The sequence below is a fragment of the Haliotis rufescens genome, unplaced genomic scaffold (genome assembly GCF_023055435.1).
Source record: "Haliotis rufescens isolate VD_foot unplaced genomic scaffold, xgHalRufe1.0.p SCAF_8, whole genome shotgun sequence".
Lineage (NCBI taxonomy): Eukaryota > Metazoa > Mollusca > Gastropoda > Lepetellida > Haliotidae > Haliotis > Haliotis rufescens.
Genome location: NW_025964372.1, coordinates 25,120,254 through 25,146,017, shown reverse-complemented (window position 1 = coordinate 25,146,017; position 25,764 = coordinate 25,120,254). Strand labels below are relative to the sequence as shown.

The window sequence follows — 25,764 nt, the reverse complement described above, 5'->3', positions numbered from 1 at the left end:
GAGAAGCCGACGTTCTCCGAGTGTGCACAAGTAGGGGCAGATAACTCTAATTTCTATTTCCTACTGTTGATGTGTAAAGTGCAGTGTTTCGGTATGTTTTGAACTACATTTTTCTTATTACATCAGCGTTAGAAACTGGCACTAGTCCTGTAGTCCTTACCAAACTGGCCAATAGTAAAGGTATCCTAAGGACTAGTAGAAATTGGCCTGTTTTAAGGGTTTTGCTATATGTTATCATTAGAAGGACTAGTGGACAAAAACTGTTAGTTTCTAACCCTGTTACATATCAACCCATCTAAGCAGAAGATGTATTTGTGTTTTAAATTTTGAAGTTCTCCTATATGGGTAGAAGGAACATATCACATTACTTTTTTTATACAGGTATTACTGACGAAATGAATTACATCTCCAACTGACTGAGCTAGTTCTTGTCATTTAGATTTAAATATGTAAAATGTCCAGTTGGATTGATTTATGTTACGTACTTTTAAATGTAGGCCATAATATAATAAGTAATTTATATATGACAGGCTATAATTATTTGGTAAATGTTATGAGCATTCTAATTGTTTACAGTTGCTTTGAAAGGAAGCAGTTAGTCGTCAATATTGTCACGGTGTTACCTAGTGCTCGTGAGCAGTTTGTAGCTGAGGTAGAGTTCTGTAGTACCCTGCGTGACAACGACGACATCGTCTCATATCATGATGGAGTCCACAGTCTATTTGTCTTTTGACATTTTCCTAATTCATGATATGAATAATTGATACTAACAATTAACGTTTAAATCTTTTCCATGATTTCTTCATTTTGCCTTTGTATCCTGACATACCCTATTTTTGAAAAGTTATGATGACATTGTTGACAATAGTGATATTTCAGGGGGGAGTGAATCAAACCCCACATTACAATTTGCATAGAAGCTTTTCTGAAAACTCCATTAAAAAAACATTGTCAAACAGATACAAACTAACACAATCTGGTGGCTATATATCATGATATATGATATACGGGTTAGAATTGGTCTTCAGCATTGCATTCCACCCATCAGCCCATACGAAGCAACTAACGGGCTCGGGTTATTTTATAATGTAAAGAAATAAAGGTAAAGCCTTGCAAGAAGGGTAAAATTAGTTTAATTTTAATATAATTAAATGGAGACTACCGTAACGATCCGGGTTAGAATAGGTCAATCAACTCATGCTTGCCATAAACTATGCTTGTCGCAAGAGCCAACTGACGGGATCGGGTGGTCAGGATCGCTGACTTGGTTGATGTATGTCATTGTATCCCAACTGCATGACGCTCATGATGTCAAACACACAATTATCTGGTCCATATTTGATTATTTACCGATCCCTGTCATTAAGTTGGAATATTGCTGAGTGCGGCGTTTAACAACAAATAAACAAACATCCTGATTACATCTATGTTTTAGGTATGAGTAATTGAACACTCATCTGATAAAGATGAAGACAACGTGGCAGTGTTCAAAGGCATTATGGGAAGAAGTAACATTGAAGGTGAACAGGTCGGTGGTGTACGTGGATGACGCATGTGCCGAGCTGCTACACTGGCAGGGCGGTATGGCTCGCCTCCTGGAGGCCGGAGCTGTGGATGTACGAGAGTTCTCTTCCTTTGAGGTAATACCTGTGTCAAGCCTTCAAGTAATTAGTAGTAATGTTGTTGTGCAGATTGTAATTGAAACCTGTGTCAAGCCTTCAAGTAATTAGTAGTAATGTTGTTGTGCAGATTGTAATTGAAAACTGTGTGAAGCCTTCAAGTAATTAGTAGTAATGTTGTTGTGCAGATTGTAATTGAAAACTGTGTCAAGCCTTGAAGTAATTAGTAGTAATGTTGTTGTGCAGATGGTAATTGAAACCTGTGTCAAGCCTTGAAGTAATTAGTAGTAATGTTGTTGTGCAGATGGTAATTGAAACCTGTGTCAAGCCTTGAAGTAATTAGTAGTAATGTTGTTGTGCAGATGGTAATTGAAACCTGTGTCAAGCCTTAAAGTAATTAGTAGTAATGATGTTGTGCAGATTGTAATTGAAACCTGTGTCAAGCCTTCAAGTAATTAGTAGTAATGTTGTTGTGCAGATGGTAATTGAAACCTGTGTCAAGCCTTCAAGTAATTAGTAGTAATGATGTTGTGCAGATTGTAATTGAAACCTGTTTCAAGCCTTGAAGTAATTAGTAGTAATGTTGTTGTGCAGATGGTAATTGAAACCTGTGTCAAGCCTTGAAGTAATTAGTAGTAATGTTGTTGTGCAGATGGTAATTGAAACCTGTGTCAAGCCTTGAAGTAATTAGTAGTAATGTTGTTGTGCAGATTGTAATTGAAACCTGTGTCAAGCCTTGAAGTAATTAGTAGTAATGTTGTTGTGCAGATTGTAATTGAAACCTGTGTCAAGCCTTGAAGTAATTAGTAGTAATGTTGTTGTGCAGATGGTAATTGAAACCTGTGTCAAGCCTTCAAGTAATTAGTTGTAATGTTGTTGTGCAGATTGTAATTGAAACCTGTGTCAAGCCTTCAAGTAATTAGTAGTAATGATGCTGTGCAGATGGTAATTGAAACCTGTGTCAAGCCTTGAAGTAATTAGTAGTAATGTTGTTGTGCAGATTGTAATTGAAACCTGTGTCAAGCCTTCAAGTAATTAGTAGTAATGATGTTGTGCAGATGGTAATTGAAACCTGTTTCAAGCCTTGAAGTAATTAGTAGTAATGTTGTTGTGCAGATGGTAATTGAAACCTGTGTCAAGCCTTGAAGTAATTAGTAGTAATGTTGTTGTGCAGATGGTAATTGAAACCTGTGTCAAGCCTTGAAGTAATTAGTAGTAATGTTGTTGTGCAGATTGTAATTGAAACCTGTGTCAAGCCTTGAAGTAATTAGTAGTAATGTTGTTGTGCAGATTGTAATTGAAACCTGTGTCAAGCCTTGAAGTAATTAGTAGTAATGTTGTTGTGCAGATTGTAATTGAAACCTGTGTGAAGCCTTCAAGTAATTAGTAGTAATGTTGTTGTGCAGATTGTAATTGAAACCTGTGTCAAGCCTTCAAGTAATTAGTAGTAATGTTGTTGTGCAGATTGTAATTGAAACCTGTGTCAAGCCTTGAAGTAATTAGTAGTAATGTTGTTGTGCAGATGGTAATTGAAACCTGTGTCAAGCCTTCAAGTAATTAGTTGTAATGTTGTTGTGCAGATTGTAATTGAAACCTGTGTCAAGCCTTCAAGTAATTAGTAGTAATGATGTTGTGCAGATGGTAATTGAAACCTGTTTCAAGCCTTGAAGTAATTAGTAGTAATGTTGTTGTGCAGATGGTAATTGAAACCTGTGTCAAGCCTTGAAGTAATTAGTAGTAATGTTGTTGTGCAGATGGTAATTGAAACCTGTGTCAAGCCTTGAAGTAATTAGTAGTAATGTTGTTGTGCAGATTGTAATTGAAACCTGTGTCAAGCCTTGAAGTAATTAGTAGTAATGTTGTTGTGCAGATTGTAATTGAAACCTGTGTCAAGCCTTCAAGTAATTAGTAGTAATGTTGTTGTGCAGATTGTAATTGAAACCTGTGTGAAGCCTTCAAGTAATTAGTAGTAATGTTGTGCAGATTGTAATTGAAACCTTCATGGGGATTTCGGGTCCATATGCTGGTCTTAAGAGGCTTGCACTTGCATTTGCTTCAAACAAAATGGCGGTGCCCAGTCAAGATGATCTGAGCGATAATCAAGACTGTATATTGTGATAAAACGAGTCTTACTTCGCGAAGTACATCAAATCACGTGAGCACCTTGATTAAAAACATGAAAAGATTTAGAAAATATCTGTTGACAACGAGTTAGCGGTGCACATGCTTTGCAAATCCTGCAATCGACCGAAATCTGCATAACAGTTTACGAACCGGATTTCGATTTCGGAGGGCGATTTTGATTGGACTATGCATAGACTCTTTAGTCCAGCCAAAACTCCATAATACCAGCCTAGTTTGGCAAGGGTGAAAACTGGACTTTTATAGTCAGTTAACTCCCTTGCCTCGGAAAGATGGCGACCAAGAGGAATCGGGTGTTCCGACTCAGTGACTTTGTTGATTGGGTGACATCTAGTGTTGGGACGGTTAAATCAAGTACCTGGGTCGGGTGGGTACTGAGTAGGACCTGGGTACCCACAGGACTACCCGGACCCGTGGTTAGTCACATGATTAATTTAGATACACGTATAAACCGATCTGGTCATGTATATACTGAAGTTGACTGATGTTTTATCATTATGCAATCATATAAAGTCAGAAGGAATGTGTGTAAGGTCAGAAAGAAATGTGAACATTTATCACTTATAGTGTAACCATAGAGTTCTTGATAATTTTTGCCATGAAACAATATCATTTTGACAGGAGTCAGTCAAACTATTCCCAATCGGACATTTTTTACCTATCTCTTGAGACCTACAGCGGGTACCCGGGTAGGGTAGGGTCGGGTAATGGGGGGGGGAGGGGGGTGTGTGTGTGTTGTTACCTGGGTTGAAAATTTGGACTCGTCCCAGCCCTAGTGACGTCGTACCCCGATGGTGCAGATTGTTGGTCACAATGTCAATCACTGGATTGTCTGGTCAGGACATGGTTATTTACAGACAGTCGTCATATAGCTGGAATATTGCTGAGTGTGGCATTGAAAAACAAACAAAATATCCACTCTACAGGTTGATAACATCAAGGTTGATACAAATAAGTAGGTAGCCTAGTGAGGTGTCACTGTTTCTAATTTAAACAAACAAATCTGTTGATATATTGAACATGTTGAAATCTAGGGATAATTGATTATCCTTGTTACCATGGTTACATGGACACTTCCCCAGTTTATAGTATGTCATCAGCAACATTGCGACTGAACATTAATACCAGACTGTGGAGCATAGACCCTAGTGACATTAAGAAAACAAATAGTTAAGATTACTTTTCAGATCGCAGTGTCTAAGTTTAAGTGGGGGTAGGGTGGGGGAGTTCTTGAGGTCTTTGATCTCATGTTTGAATTAGGGACCTCTGTGTTTATCATGAGGGTAATGACAAAGACCACTTACATTTATCCTTAATTTCAAACAGTGACAGCAACAGATATGGCATCTTCCCGAGGCAAGAGAGTTAACTGACTATAAAAGTCCAGTTTCCACCCTTGCCGAACTAGGCTAGCTGGTATTATGGAGTTACATTTTGGCTGGACTAACGAGTCTATGCATAGTCCAATCAAAATCGCGCACCGAAATTGCAATCCGGTTTGTAAACTGTCATGCAGATTTCAGTCGATTGCAGGATTTGCAAAGCATGTGCATCGCTAAATCGTTGTCAACAGATATTTTCCAAATCTTTTCATGTTATTAATCAAGGTGCTCACGTGATTTGATGTACTTTGCGAAGTAAGAACCATTTCATCACAAAATAGATCTTGATGGTCGATCAGATCCTCTTGACTGGGCGCCACCATTTTGTTTGAAGCAAATACATGTGATACGAGAGGTGGAATCTCATTGGTCCATATGGGAGAGGCATAGAATGGACATAACTTGTTATAGCCACTGGTGGCGCTAGGTTTGAGCCCAGGAATTCCAGCCTAGTTTGGCAAGGGTGGAAACTGGACTTGTAAAGTCAGTTAACGCTCTTGCCTCGGGAAGATGCAGATATGGAGACCGTGATGTAGTGTTTTAGATATGCCCTTAAATCATGTTATACGTCTGAAATGTGCTCTAAAAAGTATTAAAATGCATGGAAGGTACTTGTCTGCTTGGCAGTGCCCTGTCCCACAAAACGATCTTAGCGCTAAGATGATTGAATTTCCCATACGTTAACATGGACTTATGACAGTCGTGGCACTAAGATCGTTTTGTGGAATGGGGCCCTTGTATAATGGAAAGCGCATGGGTGCTGACACAATGGTTCCATTGTGTTTCAGAAGGCAGATCCTAATCAGAAGAAGGCAGTATTCATTGTCAGCTCCATGTTGCGAGACTCCGTGACTCGGGACGTGTTGAAGGATGTGGTAGAACAGAGCAGCTTCCAGTATGCTGTTGTCATCTCCACTGTCAGCAGCAGTGTGCATGCCTTTGACCGCACAGGAAGTGCCGAGGTGGATGACAAGCAAGACTTTGATGAAATGGAAGATCTCCTGCTTCAGTGGATGGGAAACATGGTGAGGGATGGGACTGTAGCCTTGCACTGAAATGGGGCGGTGGGGTAGCCTAGTGGTTAAAGCGTTCGCTGGTCACACCATTTACCCCGGGTTTGATTCCCGACATGGGTACAATGTGTGAAACCCATTTCTGGTGTCCCCTGTCATGATATTGCTGGGATATTGCTAAAAGTGGCGTAAAACCATACTGACTCACTGCTCACTCACTGACCTGCAACATGGTACTCTGATCGACCAATCAGAAAGCGTGCCGTAAAGCATGATCAAAAGCAGAACAAGGACGTAGACAATCCGCTGCCGTCAGTTGGATTGGTGCTACTTAAGTTGTTAACACTGTTTCCAAAGTATATTTCATACTTGTTACAAACTTATCAAAATTGACTAAAGGTATATATTTTGAGGTTGTCCATGGGCAACTGAAGTTGATTTGTTTTCTTGTCTGGCCATCTCATTTATGATTTAGCAAGTTGGGCATTAATTTTCCATACCTCCATACATTTCAAGTTAATGAGGTTACATTGTACATCAATCTCATAAAAATCAGATCTTAGTTCTCGCTATCGCTAAACAAAGATCTGAGGATATCCAATTACGGGTCACGTCAGAACGACCTTTCATCCAACCAATCAAAGCGTCATTCGGAATGTGTTTTCTAATCATGCAACCTCGAAAATGTTAACACAGGGTATTCCGAACGACAGTTACGACTGATTCAGTCAAAATTATCGTCTTTCTCTCGCTTCCGTGGGATAAACATTTGAACGGCCAAGGCGTTGCCATACAATCTCAACCTTATATTAGACATTCCGGAATGTTCTTTGTTCAGTTTTCAAATTTTTAAGCGAGAACTGTGTCAGGATATTTTTTAAGCGTAGTCTGAAATAGAAGTCACCAGATTGAAACAAGTGCCGTAAAGCTCGAGAAAGCTGCTTTCTAATTGGCTGATGTCGACTTCTTGTTAGTCATTTCTGTGGTTGGTCAAAGTTCTTGAAAGGTTGTTCTGACATGAACCGATCTTTCGTTGGCGGCAGCGAGAACTTAAATCTGATTTTAATGAGATTGCATTGTACATTTGCAGAATTACACAGCGGAAATATTTCACTTCCCTCTGTTCACCGCCGACATCTGTCCAGGGATGTTCGTCACGCCAGCGTTCTCACGAGTGTTTCCAATGCTTGACACAGATGTACAACATGTACAGCTACAGTACAACTCTGCTCACAAGGTCAAGGTTGGTGAATGCGTCACATGACAAATTGATGAGGCTTGTGCGTATTGTATATGAAACTGTACTATAACCCTTTGGAAGGTACTCTTCCGGGCAAATTCATTCACTTTATCCATGGCCTGATGTCTGTGAAATTGATCATTGATGATTTTAGAAATTGCTGATGATTAACAAGTCTTGTCATGTATTATTTGTTTTCAGCCCAATCAAACTGTATTTTAATTGTCTGTATTGAACTGTCTGTATACATTCAAGAGACATCCATGTTGGACTTTTGATCAGATCATTTGGTATAACTCTCTGAAATTCTTCATACAACCCGCTTAGACTAAAAAATGGGGATATTTCAGCTTTAGTTTGATATCATGTAACAATAAACAGGAAAATAGACAGATGGTAAATTTTGGGCCCTAATTATAATCATGATAATATGAAAGAAGATAAACGTGATAAATATGTTAAGTAAAGAGAATAAATGACTAAGCCTACATTGTGATTAAACCTTGAAATTATATATCAAGCAATTCATAAATTTTGTTGTTGGTTTGTTGTTTAACGCCGCACTCAGCAATATTCCAGCTATATGACGGCGGTCTGTAAATAATCTAGCCTGGACCAGACAATCCAGTGATTGATATCATGAGCATCGATCCACGCAATTGAGATCGATGACATGCATCAACCAAGTCAGCGAGCCTGACCACCTGATCCCGTTAGTCGCCTCTTGCGACAAGCATAGTCGCCTTTTACAGCAAGCATGGGTTGCTGAAGACCTGATCTACCCCGGAATCTTCATGGGTCTCATAAAGATTGAAAATTGGACATCAACATACAAAAATCATCCGAAAATAGAAGTTCCATCATATCGTGCAGCTATTTCATCAGTTGCAAGCATCGGGGACACATTTAAAAAATAATGTAGTATTTGTCATTAAGTTTTGTGACAGTTACAGTTATGAAAGCATTTGTTTGAAGCCTTTGAGTGAGAGGCATGCCCTGTTGTTTAATGAGGCGGCTAGAAATGGCTTCTGAAAAACTTGAAAACCAATACCGAGGTGAGGTGAGATTGGGTTTAACGTTGCGTCCAAGATTATTGCACTTATATAGCGACATGCATGTACGTGTGTGTGTGTGTGTGTGTGTGTGTGTCTGTGGCTGCTTGTTCTAGTCCGGACTGATGCCAATTTATAGTGCTAGCCCACTTAGATACCATGCCGCAGTTTAACATGAATACCCCACTCAGACACAGTATACTGACTCTGAGCCGACCAGTCCTTGTTTTAGCCCCTTAATGCAGAGCGCCAGACAGGGAAACAACAAGTACCATCAAACCCCGGACCTTCCGCTCTCCAGGCGCAATACCGAAGGAGATCCTGCACATCCCTTCTCAAGGGATATGTGTCCGGTCAAATGCATCTGTACCATGGTTTGCATGAAGAAGGTTCCACTGTCTGTAGTTTTATTTAGGGAGCTAAGTTTGTGGAAATGATGTAATTCCTATTGTTTCATTTTTTCCTACAGTGCAAAATGATGTAATGTTTATATTTGGTATTTCTTAGGGAGACAAGGCATCGTTTACCTCGCTGTCTGAAATTGAATGTCATCATCTACCCAAAGCGTTACAGAATACTTTCAAGGTAACCATGGTAACCCTTTTACACATCAGAGTTCCAGATAACTTTTTGAGCATTGAGTATGACCATCTTTTCTTGATCATAGTGCACTAACAAGCGATATACATGTTTTATTAACAATAGGAAATAAGTCCAGACTGTCAAAAGCACCCAGACACACACTCACTCTTTTGTCACACAAACTGTTACCATGGTTACAGAGACTTGCGTGCTGCTTCCATGCCTTACTGAGTGACCTCGGGGTCAGGGAGGACCTGTACAGTGTGGGTCACACGAGTCGACTACTTGCCACAGAGATCGAGAACTACCCACCTGCCAAGATTAGAAGAAAGGTGAGCTGACGTTTGTGTTGTTCTGCTCATGAGTAATATGAGAGACAATCTCATTCAAATCAGATCTAAGTTCTCGCTGCCTAGACAAAGATCTGAGGACATTCCATTACGGGTCACGTCAGAACGATCTTTCGTGAACTTAGACCGACCACTGAAACGACTAACAAGAAGTCAACATCAGCCAATTAGAAAGCAGCTTTCTCGAGCTTTACAGCAATCATTTCAACCAGGTGACTTCCATTTCAGATTACGCTTAAAGAATATGTTGACACAGTTCTCGATTAAGATTTTGAAAACTGAACAAACGAACATTCCGGAATGTCATATATATGCTTGAGATTGTATGGCAGTGCTTCCCATGTACCGTGCAACGCCTCTGCTGTTCAAATGTTTATCCCATGGAAGCGAGAGATAGATGATGATTTTGACAGAATCCGTCATACGGGCTGTAACTGTCGTTTGGAATACACTGTGTAACTCACTTGCCTCGGGAAGATGACAGATGTTACGATCTGGCAGTAATGTAATGTGTGTATGACCTCAACCCAACCTGCTTAGCTCGAGCGCTTTGCGGACGAAGATTTATGGTATTCAACTTGTGCATGTATTTTGTCTCAGCTACCCCTTAGTTGTCTCAGCACAGTGCCTATGTTTGCCCTGTTTCAGAATGTCTCCAACAGAGCCTCGTTAGTCCTGATTGACCGCACACTTGACCTGGCATCACCTGCTGGCCACCAGCTGGACACTCTACTGGACAAGATCACAAGTGTCCTGCCGTCTCTGCCTCGTCACAACGCTGATGTCCTGGTCGACATGTCCGGACTCTGCTCCATTTCTCAGTGAGGACACACTTGGTTAAACACATCTGACAAAACATCACGTAGCCTTTTAGGAATTGAAATGCATGCCACAGAGCACTCATAAAGATGATCAGGTGTCCCCTGTCAGTTCAACATGAGCTAGAGGGCACGGGTGGCCCAGTCGTCTAAGGCGCCGCGATTCGCTGTGCAGAGTTGCTTCCCTTGGGCACGCCAGAAACCTATGATTGTGGGTTCTAATCCCGGTCCGCCCCGATTATGTTTCTAGGTTTGTCAGCACCATACCCGTGCTCGTGGGTTTCACCGAAGTGGTAAACGTCTGAGACCTGCATCACTTCGGGCTTTCCTCCCACATTAAGCTGATAGCCGCGATATAACTGGAATAGTGTTAAAAGCGGCGTTAAACCCAACTCACTCACTCACTCAAACTGTGCTAGACCATGAGCAGTTTTAGTTTAGAAAGTTTGTCCCCTATCCTTTTCATGGAGGCTGATAATGCCAGAGCTCCAGATACAATGTAACTTTTTGAGCCATTGAGTTTTTACTCTAGGGTTTCTATTTTAATTGGATTATTACATTTTTTATTTGGTAACCAATATTTTTTCACTCATCTATTCATCACTCTATTGGGTTCTTCCCCAAATTAGTGAGCATTTTAAGATTTTATTAAAATGAAATAATGTTTTAGATGTATATAACTGTTCTAAATATTTTGGCTTGACTCTGAAAGTTAATTAGCTCGTAATTGTGTTTCGGAAATTAGCTGGAAAAGTTTCATTTGGTATTTACGTGCGCTGTTTTTATACATTTGAGTATTTCATTTAATGCATATGTTTCTGTAAGCAAGTTAATTGAAAGTAATTGGGTTTTGAATATTTTTGGGGGGTATTTTACACAAATACGCTGCTTATCTGTAGCTCTGATTGCCCGTTTCAATTCCTGAATCCCAAGGTTTACTTTGTGAAGCATACTGTTCTTTGAGCGTGTTCATCATTTTGTACATTTTACTGGTAAGAAAGCAAATTTATCACTGGATGCATTAACTAATTTTGTGGTTGTTTTTTCTTTTCGTAATCCCCAAAAGACTGAAGTTTAAGCTTTTTTTAATTTTTTATGATTTTGGCTCCAGTCAGTCAAGACTGTAAACCATAAAAATAGTGTCGTCTTAAACCTATGAAGATTCCAGGGTAGAATAGGACTCCAGTCCCCTCAACCTCCACCATAACCCAACTTATGACTGTTCCCGTGACGATTTTGGGAAGAATAGGTCTTCAGCAACCCATGCTTGATGCATGTCATCGTATCCCAATTGCGTGGTTCGATGATCATGATGTCAATCACTAGATCGTCTGGTCCCGACTCAATTATTTACAGATTGCTGTCATGTGGCTGGAATATTGCTGCGTGCAACATCAAACAGACAAACAAACAAACTAACGCTTATAATTGAATCCTTGTTGTTTGTTGTAGGGATGCTAAGAGTGTCATTGTCCCAGGGAGTCTTGCATCGGGCAACTTCTCAACTCAACCTACACATCTGCAGAATCTGGTGTATGGTAAACACAAGGTGACTATTTGCTAGACACAACCAAATGGTGTCCAAGTATTCTATAATAATGTTATATACATGTATTTTCTTTAATAACTAGGCATTCAAAATCCATTACATGTACATGGGGGCTTAGCCTGGGCTTAATACTGCAATCAATCTCATTAAAATCAGATCTTAGTTCTCGCAACAGCTAAACAAAGATCTGAGGACATCCCATTACGGGTCACGTCAGACCAACCTTGCGCGAACTTTGATCTACCAATGGAATGACCAATCAGAAGGCAGCTTTCTCATGCTTTACGGCACTTATTTCAAATTGGCGGCTACGCTTCGAAACATATTTTGACAAATTCTTGATTACAAATTTGAAACCTGAACAAAAGAACATTCTGGAATGGCTAATAGATGGTCTAGATTGTATGGATACAGTCGTTAAACCCGTAACCATCGTTCGGAGTTAAAGTTTTCGAGGCTGCATGATCAGAAACCACATTCCGACTGTCACTTTCATAATCTGGTAAGCGATGCTCTGATTGTATGGACTGAGGTCTGATTTTAATGAGATAGTACTGCAATAAAATCACAAATTTTGCCCAGCTTAGCCAGCTCCATTCCAAGTACAGGAAGCTAAACACACCAACTCAGTTCTGCACCAAATGCAGCTTCCCGAGGCAAGGGAGTTAACTGACTGTAAAAGTCCAGGTTCCACCCTTGCCGAACTAGGCTGTTATTATGGCTGGACTAACAAGTCTATACATAGTCCAATCAAAAAATGAGTACAGAAATTGAGATCTGGTTCGTAAAATGCCATGCAGATTTCAGTCAATTAAAGGATTTGCAAAGCATGTTTACAGCCAACTAGGCGTCAACAGATATTTTCCAAATCTTTTCATGTTTTTAATCAAGGTGCTCACGTGATTTGATGCACTTTGCAATATAAGACCCGTTTTATCACAATATAGATCTTGATTATCGATCAGGTCGATTTGGCTGGGTGCCACTATTTTGTTTGAAGCAAATACAAGTGATATGAGAGGTGGAATCTTATTGGTCAATAGGAGGGACATAACTCATAATAGCCACTGGTGGCGCTACGATCGAGCCCAGAAATTCCAGCCTAGTTCGGCAAGGGTGGAAACTGGACTTTTATAGTCAGTTAACTCCTTTGCCTCGGAAAGATGCACCAAATGTCACTTACTTGAAAATATATGTGGCCACATTCAGCATTAGTAATGATGTTATAAAACAGAACATTGTCAGTTTTAATTACTGGGTTGATGTAGATTTAAAAATATTCTTCAAAATATTTCACAGTATCATCCAATCATGGCTGCTAGGTGCTTCACTGCACACTCTATCTTTTATGGCTGCAGCTGGCCACACAGTGGATGTAATAAAGTGGAACATGTAAGGGAGATCACTCTGTGCCCATTTCCTTATGGTCAATAGATTGATGAATCCAGACCAGGACCCACTTGCACAAAGCGATCTTTGCGCTAAGATGATCATAACTCTCATATTTAAACATAGGCTTACAATAGTCTTAGCGCTAAGATCGCTTTGTGCAAGTGGGCCCAGAGTCTAGAGCTGTGTGACCGCCTCCGAGGTCTAGTGGTAGAGCGTCTGCCCAGGGAGCAGAAGGTCCGTGGTTTAATCCCCGGCAGCGTCATACCAAAAGGCGTTGAAAGATGGTACTTGTTGTTACCCTGTCTGGCGCTCAGCATTAGGGGCTAAAACAAGGACTGGTCGGCTAGGAGTCAGTATACTGTGTCTGAGTGGGGTATTCATGTTAAACTGCGGCATGGTATCACAGTGGGCTAGCACTATAAATCAGCATCAGTCCGGACTAGTACAAGCAGCCACACACACATTAATGTTCACATTACTCGATGTGTCTGTAATAGTGGTAATATTATAGTTGTTCATTGTTTATCATCCTATCAATTTGACTTTCAGGAATGTCTAATGGCTGTAAATCGACGGCTGGTTGAAGCTGCTTCTAGTGAGAAACTTCCAGTCAACTTGGCAGGCAAACCAGGACGAGTGACTCCAGAGCAGCTAGACACCACACTCAGCCTATTCAAGTAGGCAAACATATTTCTGTCTTGCACTCTACCTCCTCAGGAAGGTTGATTGACAACGGGGGCATGGGTGGCCCAGTCGTCTAAGGCGCCGCGATTTGCTGTGCAGAGTTGCGTCCCTTGGGCACGCCAGAAACCCATGATTGTGGGTTCGAATCCCGGTTCGCCCTAATTATGTTTCTAGGTTTGTCAGCACCATACCCGTGCTCGTGGGTTTCACCGAAGTGGTAAACGTCTTAGACCTGCATCACTTCGGGCTTTCCTACCACATTAAGCTGACACACCGTGATATAACTGGAATAGTGTTAAAAGCGGCATTAAACCAAACTCACTCACTCACTCACTCACTCACTCACTCACTCACTCACTCACTCACTCACTCACTCACTCACTCACTCACTCACTCACTCACTCACTCACTCACTCACTCACTCACTCACTCACTCACTCACTCACTCACTCACTCACTCACTCACTCACTCACTCACTCACTCACTCACTCACTCACTCACTCACTCACTCACTCACTCACTCACTCACTCACTCACTCACTCACTCACTCACTCACTCACTCACTCACTCACTCACTCACTCACTCACTCACTCACTCACTCACTCACTCACTCACTCACTCACTCACTCACTCACTCACTCACTCACTCACTCACTCACTCACTCACTCACTCACTCACTCACTCACTCACTCACTCACTCACTCACTCACTCACTCACTCACTCACTCACTCACTCACTCACTCACTCACTCACTCACTCACTCACTCACTCACTCACTCACTCACTCACTCACTCACTCACTCACTCACTCACTCACTCACTCACTCACTCACTCACTCACTCACTCACTCACTCACTCACTCACTCACTCACTCACTCACTCACTCACTCACTCACTCACTCACTCACTCACTCACTCACTCACTCACTCACTCACTCACTCACTCACTCACTCACTCACTCACTCACTCACTCACTCACTCACTCACTCACTCACTCACTCACTCACTCACTCACTCACTCACTCACTCACTCACTCACTCACTCACTCACTCACTCACTCACTCACTCACTCACTCACTCACTCACTCACTCACTCACTCACTCACTCACTCACTCACTCACTCACTCACTCACTCACTCACTCACTCACTCACTCACTCACTCACTCACTCACTCACTCACTCACTCACTCACTCACTCACTCACTCACTCACTCACTCACTCACTCACTCACTCACTCACTCACTCACTCACTCACTCACTCACTCACTCACTCACTCACTCACTCACTCACTCACTCACTCACTCACTCACTCACTCACTCACTCACTCACTCACTCACTCACTCACTCACTCACTCACTCACTCACTCACTCACTCACTCACTCACTCACTCACTCACTCACTCACTCACTCACTCACTCACTCACTCACTCACTCACTCACTCACTCACTCACTCACTCACTCACTCACTCACTCACTCACTCACTCACTCACTCACTCACTCACTCACTCACTCACTCACTCACTCACTCACTCACTCACTCACTCACTCACTCACTCACTCACTCACTCACTCACTCACTCACTCACTCACTCACTCACTCACTCACTCACTCACTCACTCACTCACTCACTCACTCACTCACTCACTCACTCACTTGATTGACAACAGTTTAAGGATCAATACCGAAATGTCACTATTACAGTAAAAACAAAGAAGTTGTTATCCATAAATTATGTCTACTTTGTCATCCATCAACTTCTAAGAAATACCCATCAAAGAATTAGAACAAGTAAATTGTGCACCAGTTAGTACCCTGGTAGATCATTCATCTTTGTTCTTAGAGGATGTAGGTCATTGGAATTAATGCTTGATGCTTGTCCTAAGAGGCGACTAAATGGATCGGTGGTCAGGATTGGTGCTTTTTTTATGCATGTCATCGTATCCCAATTGTGTGGATTAACTTTCATGATGTCAATCACTGATTGTCTGGTCCAGACTTTGTTAGGCTAAGAACATAATAGTCTTGGTTCTCAGGCTCTGCCCGCTTCATCATAAAGTCTTCCACACGTTTTCGTTTTTATTTCAATTTTCAAATTTAAAAATAAAATCCTAATACTTAAACACAATGTGATCCAATATATCACACAGTTATTTCCCTTTACATGCACACTGCTTTGCTATGCATCTCGTGTTATGGTCACGGTGGCAATAGGAATTTGTATGCTTGTTTATGTAGGGAGGCCCTTTCCCAGGTTGATAGTACACAACTGTTTATTTGGTTAGATACTAGTTTGAACAAGCAAAAAATAACAACAACCACCCGCACGTATTATATTTTCAAACAACGTTGCCTGAGAAAAAATTAGTTTATTTTTTTAAACCTTATTTTCAGACTACCATCACATAGGTGGAATGTTGCTGAGTGAGCTGTTAATGTTTCTACTTTCTACTTTCTCACCACTGCGTTGCAATCTCATTAAAATCAGATCTTAGTTCTCGCTACCGCTAAACAAAGATCTGAGGACATCCCATTACAGGTCACGTCAGACCGATCTTGCGCGAACTTTGACCAACTAATGGAATGACCAATCAGAAGGCAGCTTTCTCGTGCTTTACGGCACTAATTTCAAATTGGCGACAACGCTTCGAAACATATTTTGACAAATTCTCGATTACAAATTTGAAACCTGAACAAAAGAACATTCTGGAATGGCTAATAGATGGTCTAGATTGTATGGATACAGTCGTTAAACCCGTAACTATCGTTCAGAGTTAAAGTTTTTGAGGCTGCATGATCAGGAATCACATTCCGACTGTCACTTTCATAATCTGGTAAGCGATGCTCTGATTGGCCATGAAAGGTCGTTCTGACGTGACGTGGGATGTCCTCAGATCTTTGTTTAGCGGAGCGAGAACTGAGGTCTGATTTTAATGAGATTGCACTGCGTTGTGGCTGCGACATGACTGGTAGAGATGTACGCATCCTTCACATATCTTGTATTTATACAAGAGATACATTTTAGGATTCAAAACTTGTGACAATATGTTGATATTTTTCTTTGTCAGAGGCAACTATGCTGCCATTAAGTCTCATCTGGATACTCTCCAGGTTGCCATGGCAACATCACAGGCTTTGAAACATCAGGATATTGGTCGCAATGACAACCTATTAAGCACAGAAAAGAATCTTGTCCAACTTGTAGGAGATGATAGCTCTGCTGGGGGTCTGTCCCATATTCTGACCTTGCTGAAAGGTCAACTACAGCTTCCAGCCAATCAGAGGTTAGTTCATACAGCAACCAGAAAACACATTTGAAACTTTCTTGGCATAGAAATTTGTTTAAGAGATCAACTTTCTGTGTTTATCAATAAGAAAAATGAATGATGTCATTCTTCAGTGACAAGAAAAATGTATTCATGATGGGTGGTCAGGCTCACTGACTTGGTTGATGCATGTCATCGATCCCAATTGCGTGGATCGATGCTCATGATATCAATCACTGGATTGTCTGGTCCAGACTTGATTATTTACACAGACCGCCATTAGAAAGCTGGAATATTGCTGAGTGCGGTGTTAAACAACAAACAAAAAACAAAAAAAACATGATGTTCTGCAAAATATTAATCACACTGGATTAATAAATAGAAAATTTTATTGACCATTCGTATACAATATTTTTCAAACAATGATAATTTTTTCATGTTCTGAAAACATGATCATCCCCAAGCTTCCAGGGTTTCAGACTGGTTCCTATTCTGAGCTCTTTTCTGATTCCTTGTCAAAATTATGAAAGTCTATCCTATGAAAAATTGATAAAGTCATGGAAATGTTTTTGAATGTGCTGGGGCCAAGGGTGGCCCAGTCATCTAAACAGCCACAATTTGCTGTGCAGAGTTGCATCCCTTGGGCACGCCAGAAACCTATGATGTGGGTTCGAATCCCGGTTCGCCCCAATTATGTTTCTAGGTTTGTCAGTACCATACCCGTGCTCGTTGGTTTCACCAAAGTGGTAAACATCTGAGACCTGTACTTTCTTTCGAAATTTAGCTGACACGCTGTGATATGACTGGAATACTGTTCAAAGCGGCGTAAAACCCAACTCACTCACTCACTCATTTTGAAATGTGCTAATACCATTTGTTCCAACTTTCTTCGTGTAGATCCCATAGCCTGGACGATGTGTTGATGGTGCTGACGTTCCTGTACTCGCTGTCGGGGGGAGACTGTGGGGAGGAAGAACTGGAAGTACAGGTTGGTACCATTCTTGCTGAACATGATTTATATACATCCCGTGACCCCAAGGAGATCCGGGTTACAACGGTTTTTCAGCTTGCTGTAAAAGGCGACTATGCTTGTCGTAAGAGGCGACTAACGGGATCGGGTGGTCAGGCTCGCTGACTTGGTTGATGCATGTCATTGTATCCCAATTGTGTGAATCGATGCTCATGATATTAATCAAGAATTGTCTGGTCCAGATTCGATTATTTCCAGACCACCGTCATACAGCTGGAATATTGCTGAGTGCGGTGTTAAACAACAAACCAACCAACCAACCAACTTGTATACACTGTCAAACTGGTGTAGCAGTTCATTGCATAATACATGTAGCGAGGGTTTTTGCATGATCAGTGTCTTAAATTAAGCAAGGAAGGCACGAGGTCCTTGTCACAGCCTCCATGTTAATAGCAGAACATTTAGAGTGAGTGAGTTAGTGAGTTGGGTTTAACGCCGCTTTTAACATTATCACGGCGTGTCAGCTTGATGTGGGAGGAAAGCCCGAAGTGATGCAGGTCTCACACGTTTACCACTTCGGTGAAACCCACAAGCATGGGTATGGTGCTGACAAACCTAGAAACATAATCGGGGTGAACCAGGATTTGAACCCAGAATCATAGGTTTCTGGCGTGACCAGGGGACGCATCTCTGCACAGCGAGTCGCGGCGCCTTAGACGACTGGGCCACCCTTGCCCCCAAGAACCTTTAGAGGGCCGAGGAGAAAACCTCAAGGGCCCTATGACCCCTCTAAACCCAACTCACTCACTCTTTATGTCAGACACTTGGCTGTCACAGGTGCAGTCCGGCAAGCAATCGTCAGGAGGGTCAGTCAGGCTGAAACACTTTTTGATCATTCGTCCAGCCAGTCAGTTGTCAGATGGATTGAGGGACAGGATTATTACCCTGCTTGCCTCATGTGTGCACACACGCACACCCTTTGTCACCTCACCTGATTATATTTTATCTGTGTCCAGGACCTGCTGGTGGATGCTGTTTTAGCTGAGAAGTCTGACTTACCACCTGTGATACATGCAATTGGTGAGTGACTGAATAGGTAGCTACTTTCACAAAAGAAATTGTATTCTTCATATTCCTGGAATTGATTTGCAAAATATATGGAATACTAAACGAGCTCATTAGATACCAAGCTATTCACTCTTTTCTAAAATTGGCTTAACGCTGGAGCGAGTTTATTATTTATTTTGTTACTTGTCGTTTATACATTTTTAAAATTGCACTGGGCTTATCCCCTATTGTTGGGAACTAACTTGTAATCGAGTAGATCGGTCAAGATTTGTAATCATAGCAATGCTAAATCAAGCGAATTAACAACGAAACGATACCAGAGAGTACTTAAAGTACCGTATTCGACGTAATAAGCAGCCAGGGCGCTTTCAAAATTAGAAATAGGGGTCTCTTATTAGAATAAAACTTTGGTGAAAAAAAGTTGAAAGATCGTAAATTTTGTGGTTTATGCTGACAGCCTGAAATGATACAAAAGAAAAGTCTGTGTATATTGTACACGACAGATATTTTTTTCCAGAATGTAATTGGCCACAATTAAGGGTGCATATAACACACAAGTGCGTATTATACACAAAAAAATAAGTCTTGTATACATTGATCAATCGGAAGGAATTGGGATTGTTCACTTGCCAATATATTAGCAAATATCGCCGTGGGCGCTTATTAGGTCGAATACAGTATTATTTATCTGTTTATTTCACACATTGACATTGACAATACCCAAAGCATACATTTTTTTACATATTTCCTCAATATATTGACCCTTTTAGATTGTATTGCAAAATGTATTGTTGAAGGTGGGATCTTATGAGTTGTATAGATTATGATAGGAACCAGGGCCCCTGTTCGGGTAAGTTATCTTAGCGCTAAGATTTTCATAACTCTTGAAACTTTAACCCTATGATTGTGGGTTCGAAACCAGTGGTAAGATTGCTTTGTAGAATCGACGAAATGAAGCGGGAGCAGTGTCTGTAGCTTGTGGGGTCCTCCATGTTGTGTTTAAAGTTGGCATGGAACAATATCGAGTGACTGGCTTACTCACTTGCAGTGGGAGATGCTGTGAGTGGCAGCATAGTAAGAGACCTGATGGAGGACGTCTGGAGCAAACTGGGGGCTGTCGCGGCCGCTCGGGAAGACCTTAAGAACTTCCAGTAAGTCTTATGTGTCTGCCTCCCTGTCTGTCTGTCTGTCTGTCTGTCTACCTCCCTGTGTGTCTGTCTGTCTGTGTGTGTCTACCTCCCTGTCTGTCTGTCTGTGTGTCCGTCTGCCTGCCTGCTGGTTTGTGTGTGTGTGTCTGCCTGCCTGTCTGCCTGTCTGTCTGTGTGTCTGCCTCCCTGTCTGTGTGTCTTCCTGCCTTGCTGTCTGTGTGTCTGCCTTCTGGTCTGTATGTGTGTCTGTCTACATGTCAATCTGCCTACCTGTCTGTCTGTGTGTCTGCCTGCCTGTCTGTCTGTCTGTGTGTCCATCTGTCTGCCTGCCTGCCTGTTTGTGTGTGTGTGTCTGCCTGCCTGTCTGTCTGTGTGTCTGCCTGCCTGTCTGTGTTTCTTCCTGCCTCCTTGTCTGTGTGTCTGCCTTCTGTTCTGTATGTGTGTCTGTCTACATGTCAAGCTGCCTACCTGTCTGGATGTGTGTTTGTCTACCTCACTGACTGTGTATATTTCCACCTGTGTATGTTTTAGCCTCTGTTTCTGTACCTGCCTACCCGTTTGTCTATCGGCATGACTGTCAGCTTGTTTGTGTGTTTGTCTATCTGGTTGACTGTTAGTGTCTAGCTACCTACCTGTCTGTCTGTGTGTGTGTCCATCTGTCTGCCTGCCTGACTGTCAGCTTGTTTGTGTGTTTGTCTATCTGGTTGACTGTTAGTGTCTAGCTACCTACCTGTCTCTGTGCGTGTATATCTTACTGCCGGCCTGTCTGTGCCAGTCTGTGCCTGTCTGTGCATTTGTGTGTTGACGACGCCTGTCCTACTGGCTAAGTGACTGTCTGTCTGTCTGTTGTCTGTCTGTACATATGGTTGTCTTTTTACAGGTTGATGGGGCATCTGTGTCTGTGTCTATCTTGTCTTACAGGCTACTTGCATGACTGTCTGTCTATCTGTCTGTGTCTAGATCTACCTGCCTGCATGTCTGTCTGTCTGTTTGTGTCTGTCTGTACATATGTGTGTCTTTTTACAGGTTGACGGTCCATCTGTGTCCGTGTCTATCTTGTCTTACTGCCTACTTGCATAACTGTCTGTCTGTGTGTACATCTACCTGCCTGCATGACTGTATGTCTGTCTGTGTATACATCTACCTGCCTGCATGACTGTATGTCTGTCTGTGTGTACATCCACCTGCCTGCATGACTGTATGTCTGTCTGTGTGTACATCTACCTGCCTGCATGACTGTATGTCTGTCTGTGTATACATCTACCTGCCTGCATGACTGTCTGTCTGTGTGTACATCTACCTGCCTGCATGACTGTCTGTCTGTGTATACATCTACCTGCCTGCATGACTGCATGTCTGTCTGTGTGTACATCCACCTGCCTGCATGTTGGTGTGTACATTTGTCACAGTTTGGTATTGACACACAACCAATTTGTATACCCAGATCCATCTTGGAGCCCACCAGTGCCATCAGTCCTGCCAGTATGAAGCCGCTGCTCAAGATAATCGTTGAACAGATCTTCAGCCCCGACAAACCCGAGCTTGTGGATCTAGAGTTTAAATCAAGTGGACTCAAAGACTTCTTGAAATCAGGATTTGGGTAACGCAGCAGTTAATATTTAAAGCTTGAAAGATATTTTTCACTGTAAACTATCTGTGGCTGTCTGTGTGTCTCTGCTTGTACAAGTCCAGACTAATGCCAGGTGTATTAGAAGAGAAGGAGGTAATCTTAAAACATCAACCAAAAGAAACTATGCTCTACTATACTCCACTCATACAGTATACTGACTCCAACCTGTCCTTGTTTTATTCCCTTTATGCTGAACACTAGGCAGGGAAACAACATGTACCATCTTCCAATATCTTTTGGTATGATGCAGCCAGGGATCAAACAACCAACCTTCCTCTCTCCGGGTCGACACTCTATTCGCTAGGGGGGGCACGGGTGGCCCAGTCGTCTAAGGCGCCGCTATTCGCTGTGCAGAGTTGCGTCCCTTGGGCACGCCAGAAACCTATGATTGTGGGTACGAATCCCGGTTCGCCCCGATTATGTTTCTAGGTTTGTCAGCACCATACCTGTGCTGGTGGGTTTCACCGAAGTGGTAAACATCTGAGACCTGCATCACTTTGGGCTTTACTCCCACATTAAGCTGACACGCCGTGATATAACTGGAATACTGTTAAAAGTGTCGTTAAACCCAACTCACTCACTCACTCACTATCCACTAGACCATGGAGGCTGTCTCAAGTTTATGAATATCAAGTTGATGTTTTGCTTAGATAGTTAAGTATTTTTTCAATACATTTTCAGATTGTTCATGAATGTAAGCAAGCCCCGCCCCAGTGATCACCCCCTGCTTCTGGTATTTGTGGTGGGTGGGGTGACAGCGACAGAGGTGAAGCAGGTCAGAGATGTGATGGACAAGATGAAGCTTGATAAACAGGTATGCAATACTTTCACCTGTCACTATAGGACAGAAGCTTGACACAGGTATGTCATTACGTTTACCTGTACCAATAGGACAGAAGCTTGACAGGTATGTCATTACGTTTACCTGTAGCAATAGGACAGAAGCTTGACACACAGGTATGTCATTACGTTTACCTGTAACAATAGGACAGAAGCTTGACACACAGGTATGTCATTACGTTTACCTGTAACAATAGGACAGAAGCTTGACACACAGGTATGTCGTTACGTTTACCTGTAACAATAGGACAGAAGCTTGACACACAGGTATGTCATTACGTTTACCTGTAACAATAGGACAGAAGCTTGACACACAGGTATATCATTACGTTTACCTGTAACAATAGGACAGAAGCTTGACGCACAGGTATGTCATTACATTTACCTGTATCAATAGGACAGAAGCTTGATACACAGGCATGTCAATACTTTCACCTGCTTGACAAAAAGGTACGTCAGACGATCTGCATGTCAGCAAATATCACTTTATGCAAATGGCCCCTACTTCCCGTTCATCAAAGCTATCTTTGCTCGACGACTATCAAAAGCCTATGTTAAAAGATTGGAGTTACGATGGTCCTACAGCAGTTACCGCTCTGTGCAAGTAGACCCTGGAGTATAGGACTGGAATAGTTAGTGACTGACAAGGGTTTAATGCCGCTTTGAACAGTATTCCAGTTAAATCACGGCGTGTCAGCTTGATGTGGGAGGAAGACCCAAAATGCTGCAGGTCTCATGTGTTGACTACTTTGGTGAAACTGACAAGAATGGGTATGGTGCTGACAAACCTGGAAACCGGGATTTGAACCCATAATTATAGGTTTCTGGCATGCCCAAGGGACACAGCTCTGCGCAGTGAATTGTGGCACCTAAGAAAGGGCCATAGGTTCCCCAGGACCTGAATCGACTGCAGAGCCATTCAGTGATTCTGTGACTCTCCTGATTTCATATGTTTTGTTTATTTCCAGGTTATCATTGGTAGCACAAAACTGCTAAGAGGAAATGATGTGCTCCAGTCCATATTCTGCCAGAACAACGTGGACCCAGATTCTGTTCTGTAGTCATGGTGTAGATCTGTTTTCTGTATAAAGGGAAAGGAGGCAATAAAACTTGTTTTCATGTACCTGTGTTTTATGTGTGAAATCATGACTAACTTACGAGACACTGCCTGCACATGCTAGTTCCAGGGCGGTCGGGTAGTCTAGTGGTTAAAGCGTTCGCTCGTCACGCTGAAGACCTTGGTTCAATTCCCAACATGGGTACAATGTGTGAAGCCCATTTCTGGTGTACCCTGCCGTGAAATTGCTGGAATATTGCTAAAAGCGGAGTAAAACCATACTTACTCACTCATGCTAGTTCCAAGGATGATGGTGGGAGTAGTCCATTGATAAGATGTTTGTCATGTTTATCAGACCACACTATTTATTTTTTGTCTTTTTAAAAATGTTCTTGGTACAACAAAAATGGAAGTCTTTTAGATTGGTTTCCGAAACAAAGTCTTGAAATAAACCAAAAGGATTTAAAAGCATGTTTTGAGTTAAATATCATTGTAAGATATTGTGTCGTCTCATTTGCCAAACAGGAAATGACATTTGTTTGTTGTTTAACGCCGCATTCAGCAATATTCCAGCCATATGACGGAGGTCTGTAAATAATCGATTTTGGACCAGACAATACAGGATTGACATCATGCGCATCGATCCACACAATTGGGATACGATGACATGCATCAACCAAGTCAGCGAGCCTGACCACTAGATCCGTTAGTCGCCTCTTATGACAAGCATAGTCGCCTTTTAGGCAAGCATGGGTTGCTGAAGACCTGTTCTACCCCACGGGGGTAAATGACATTGTTCTGGTCATTACAGCGCATTATTGATTGACTACTTATCCATCATTCAACTGAGAATGCAAACATGTGGGGATTCCTGGTTAAAATATGTCGCCAACATCTCTTGCTGGTTGTAAGAGGTTGGATCAGGTGGTCAGACTCGGTGACTTGGTTGATGTCAGTGTCAGTATACCCAGATGACGTGGTGGTGAGGTCAGGTGAAATGGTGTGAAACGTGTGTATGTGTGGCTGCTTGACCCCGGCTCGGGCTAATGACGATTTTATAGTGCTAGCCCACTGAGATACCATGCTGCTGTTTACCCCACTAAGACACTGAAAACTGACCCCGAGCCGACCAGTCCTTGTTTGAGTCCCTAATGGGGAGCACCAGACAGGGTAACAACAAGTACCATCTTTTAACGTCTTTTGGTATGACGCGGCCGGGGATCGAACACTGACCATTCAGTTCTCTGGGTGGACGCTCTACCACAGAGGTGGTCTGTAGACATGGATAGTTGCTCATATAATAATATCAATTAATTATGATGAGTCCTGCAATAGAATCCGACCTCAGCATGTCCGACAAGTTGATTATATGCACAGGTGGGTATTTCCCGCATATTCTCACAATCCTCACGTTGATTACCTGTGCCTTTTCTCTCAATGACTATTGTCATTTCTATCCCGATTTTAGATGCAATTGGGGCGGTCGGGTAGCCTAGTGGTTAAAGTGTTCGCTCGTCACGCCGAAGACCCGGGTTCGATTCCCGACATGGGTACAATGTGTGAAGCCCATTTCTGGTGTCCCCCGTCGTGATATTGCTGGAATATTGCTAAAAGCGGCGTAAAAACAAACTCACTCACTCACTCAATTTAGATGCAATTGTTCGGCCATTGCGTTTATCTGCGTTGTCCGGCTACATCAATGGGGAACAACTCACTAGACACTCCCCTCTCAAAAATAACGATGTCCAATATTCGACGTCATCAAGACTTAGTTGCGAGCGTATGTTCGAATCTCGAATGACGTCATAGTAGAACAATGTTTTATTGTGAAATAAACCACACTTCGTACTTCATTGTACCAACAGTAGTAGTAGTAACCATATTCATGTTGTCTGCTAATTTGTGCATTACAAGCCCCACACAATAAGGTGACATTGATACATGTATC

At 42.1% G+C, this 25,764-nt stretch overlaps 1 protein-coding gene across 1 annotated transcript; it reads left to right on the top strand.

Annotated features, from left to right (window-relative positions):
• LOC124139278 (sec1 family domain-containing protein 2-like) lies at positions 1-23,882 on the top strand. The gene is made up of 16 exons (XM_046506219.2): positions 1-91; positions 1,436-1,640; positions 5,932-6,168; positions 7,247-7,399; positions 8,956-9,033; positions 9,231-9,362; positions 10,029-10,201; positions 11,651-11,747; positions 13,689-13,816; positions 16,906-17,121; positions 18,001-18,091; positions 19,090-19,153; positions 20,190-20,292; positions 21,734-21,889; positions 22,601-22,733; positions 23,728-23,882. Exons 2-16 carry the CDS (start codon positions 1,467-1,469, stop codon positions 23,818-23,820), a joined length of 2,028 nt encoding a protein of 675 aa, XP_046362175.2. The 5' UTR covers positions 1-91; positions 1,436-1,466; the 3' UTR covers positions 23,821-23,882.
• The last annotated feature ends 1,882 nt before the right edge of the window (positions 23,883-25,764 follow it).